The sequence below is a fragment of the Hyaena hyaena genome, unplaced genomic scaffold (genome assembly GCF_003009895.1).
Source record: "Hyaena hyaena isolate Hyena2069 unplaced genomic scaffold, ASM300989v1 scaffold_15, whole genome shotgun sequence".
Taxonomy (NCBI): Eukaryota; Metazoa; Chordata; class Mammalia; order Carnivora; family Hyaenidae; genus Hyaena; species Hyaena hyaena.
Window position 1 is genome coordinate 7,021,505 of NW_024080647.1, and position 1,711 is coordinate 7,023,215.

General features: G+C 66.3%; 1 protein-coding gene across 1 annotated transcript; it reads right to left on the reverse strand.

Moving 5' to 3' along the window:
• Nucleotides 1-479: 479 nt before the first annotated feature.
• Nucleotides 480-1,711, reverse strand: LOC120221876 (C2 calcium-dependent domain-containing protein 4A-like). Its single transcript, XM_039219502.1, has one exon. The coding sequence runs from the start codon at nt 1,629-1,631 to the stop codon at nt 576-578; it is 1,056 nt and encodes a 351-aa protein (XP_039075433.1). The 5' UTR covers nt 1,632-1,711; the 3' UTR covers nt 480-575.

The following is a 1,711-nucleotide window of genomic DNA, read 5'->3' on the forward strand; positions in this document are numbered from 1 at the left end:
TATTAAAATGGCTTCATTTTTTCCGGTGGTTTTCCAGCAAGATGTTGCTAAAAGTATCAGGTTGGAGCTTCTATTAATAACTCACTGTTGACCTTTAACAAGTTGTTTCACCTCTTTTGGCCTCAAGTTTTTCACCAGAGTCTTAAACAATGCTGCAAAAGTAATGCACGCTCTAAGATGGTCTCAATGGATGTCGTGAAATAAACAAACTTCAATATGAGGAGGTTGAAGCAAAAAGATCACCAGAGCACCCTCTAGTTTTAACACTTCCTGTGATTCATTATCTCCCAATAGGTCCGTGGGGGTACATGAAATGAAATTGCCTGTCCATATGAGGAAACACTACTGCAGAACACCATACCATTTGCTGAAGCAAATTTTTAAGGTATTTACACAAAATATTACATTCTTTATTGTGATAATTAATCCAGCAACATATGTGCCAATATTGGACTGACCAAAGGCCTGAGTTAGAAGAATAAATACACTTTCATTTTGTCCGAGGCGGCTGTCCGTGTCCGAGCCCCCAGCGCGCCGGGCGCGCCCCGAGGGGACGCTCTGGGGCCCGGGCGGCCTCAGGGCAGCAGCAGGGAGCCCAGCAGCAGCTCGCCCTGGCCCCGCTGGCCGCCCCGCTCCAGGCCGCGACCCCGCGGCTCGGCCTGGACCCGCACGGCCAGGCGGCGCACCTGGTCCTCCGACAGTCCGTCCACGCACAGGTCCTGGTCGAAGGCGGCCTTGCGGCTCCGCGGGACCACGGCGCTGCGCTGCGAGCGCGTCTGGCCCGGCGGCCGCAGGACGAAGCTGACGCGGCAGCCGACGGCGGGCGACGCGGCGGTCCCCGCGGCCGGGCCCTCGGCGCCCAGCAGCCGGACGCGGAGCCGCCCGCTGGCGCGGCTGTACTCGGCGGCCAGGCGCAGGGCGCCCCCGGCGCGGCCCAGGCCCACGGTGCCCTCGGCCTCCAGGCGCTCGGGCCGCGGGCCGGCGCAGGGCAGCGGCGGCGGTGGGGACGCGGACGCGGCCTGGGGCCCGGGCCCCGAGACGGCGCCGCGCTCCTCGTCCTCGTCGCCGTCGCCGCTGGACACGGAGCGGGCGCGGGCCGGGCCTCGGCTCCTCCGGGCCCGCAGCGCGCGGCGCAGCAGCCCTTGCGGCGCGCGCAGGAGGCGGCGGGCGCGGAGCGGCGGGGCGGGCGCGTCCGGGGGCGCGCGGGGGCCCGCGGGGAGCGCGGGGGCGGAGGCGGGAGCTGCGTCCCGGGGCGCGAGCGGGGCGGCGGCGGGGCCCCCGAGGAAGAGCGACTCCTTGCGGCGGGTGTGCGGGCTCTCGAGCAGCGCGCAGAAGCCGTAGGCGGTGAGCGCGCGGGGCAGGTGCGGCAGCGACAGCGCTGCCTGCGAGCGCGGGTCCCAGTCCGTGTGCGCCGCGCTGTCTATTTCTGCTGCTTCGCTCCAGGAAACCCGAAGTGCAGCCAGGGCAGTGCAGGACGCGAGTCGTGGGGGGATGCAGAACTCGGGGATGCGGTCCGGGGTGAGCACGTTTGCGCAGGCGGCAGGAGTGAGGGCCGGGACTTGGTGCGCCCGACCCTGAAGAATCCCGTTCCTGCGTTCGGGACCAAAGCCGAGCCTCTCCAGGCACCACATGAGGCCGCGCGCGGGTGCGGAAATCCGAGCAATTCTGTGCCGGTGCTGATCGGCTTGCACTTTGCAAGGGTGCCCTAGTC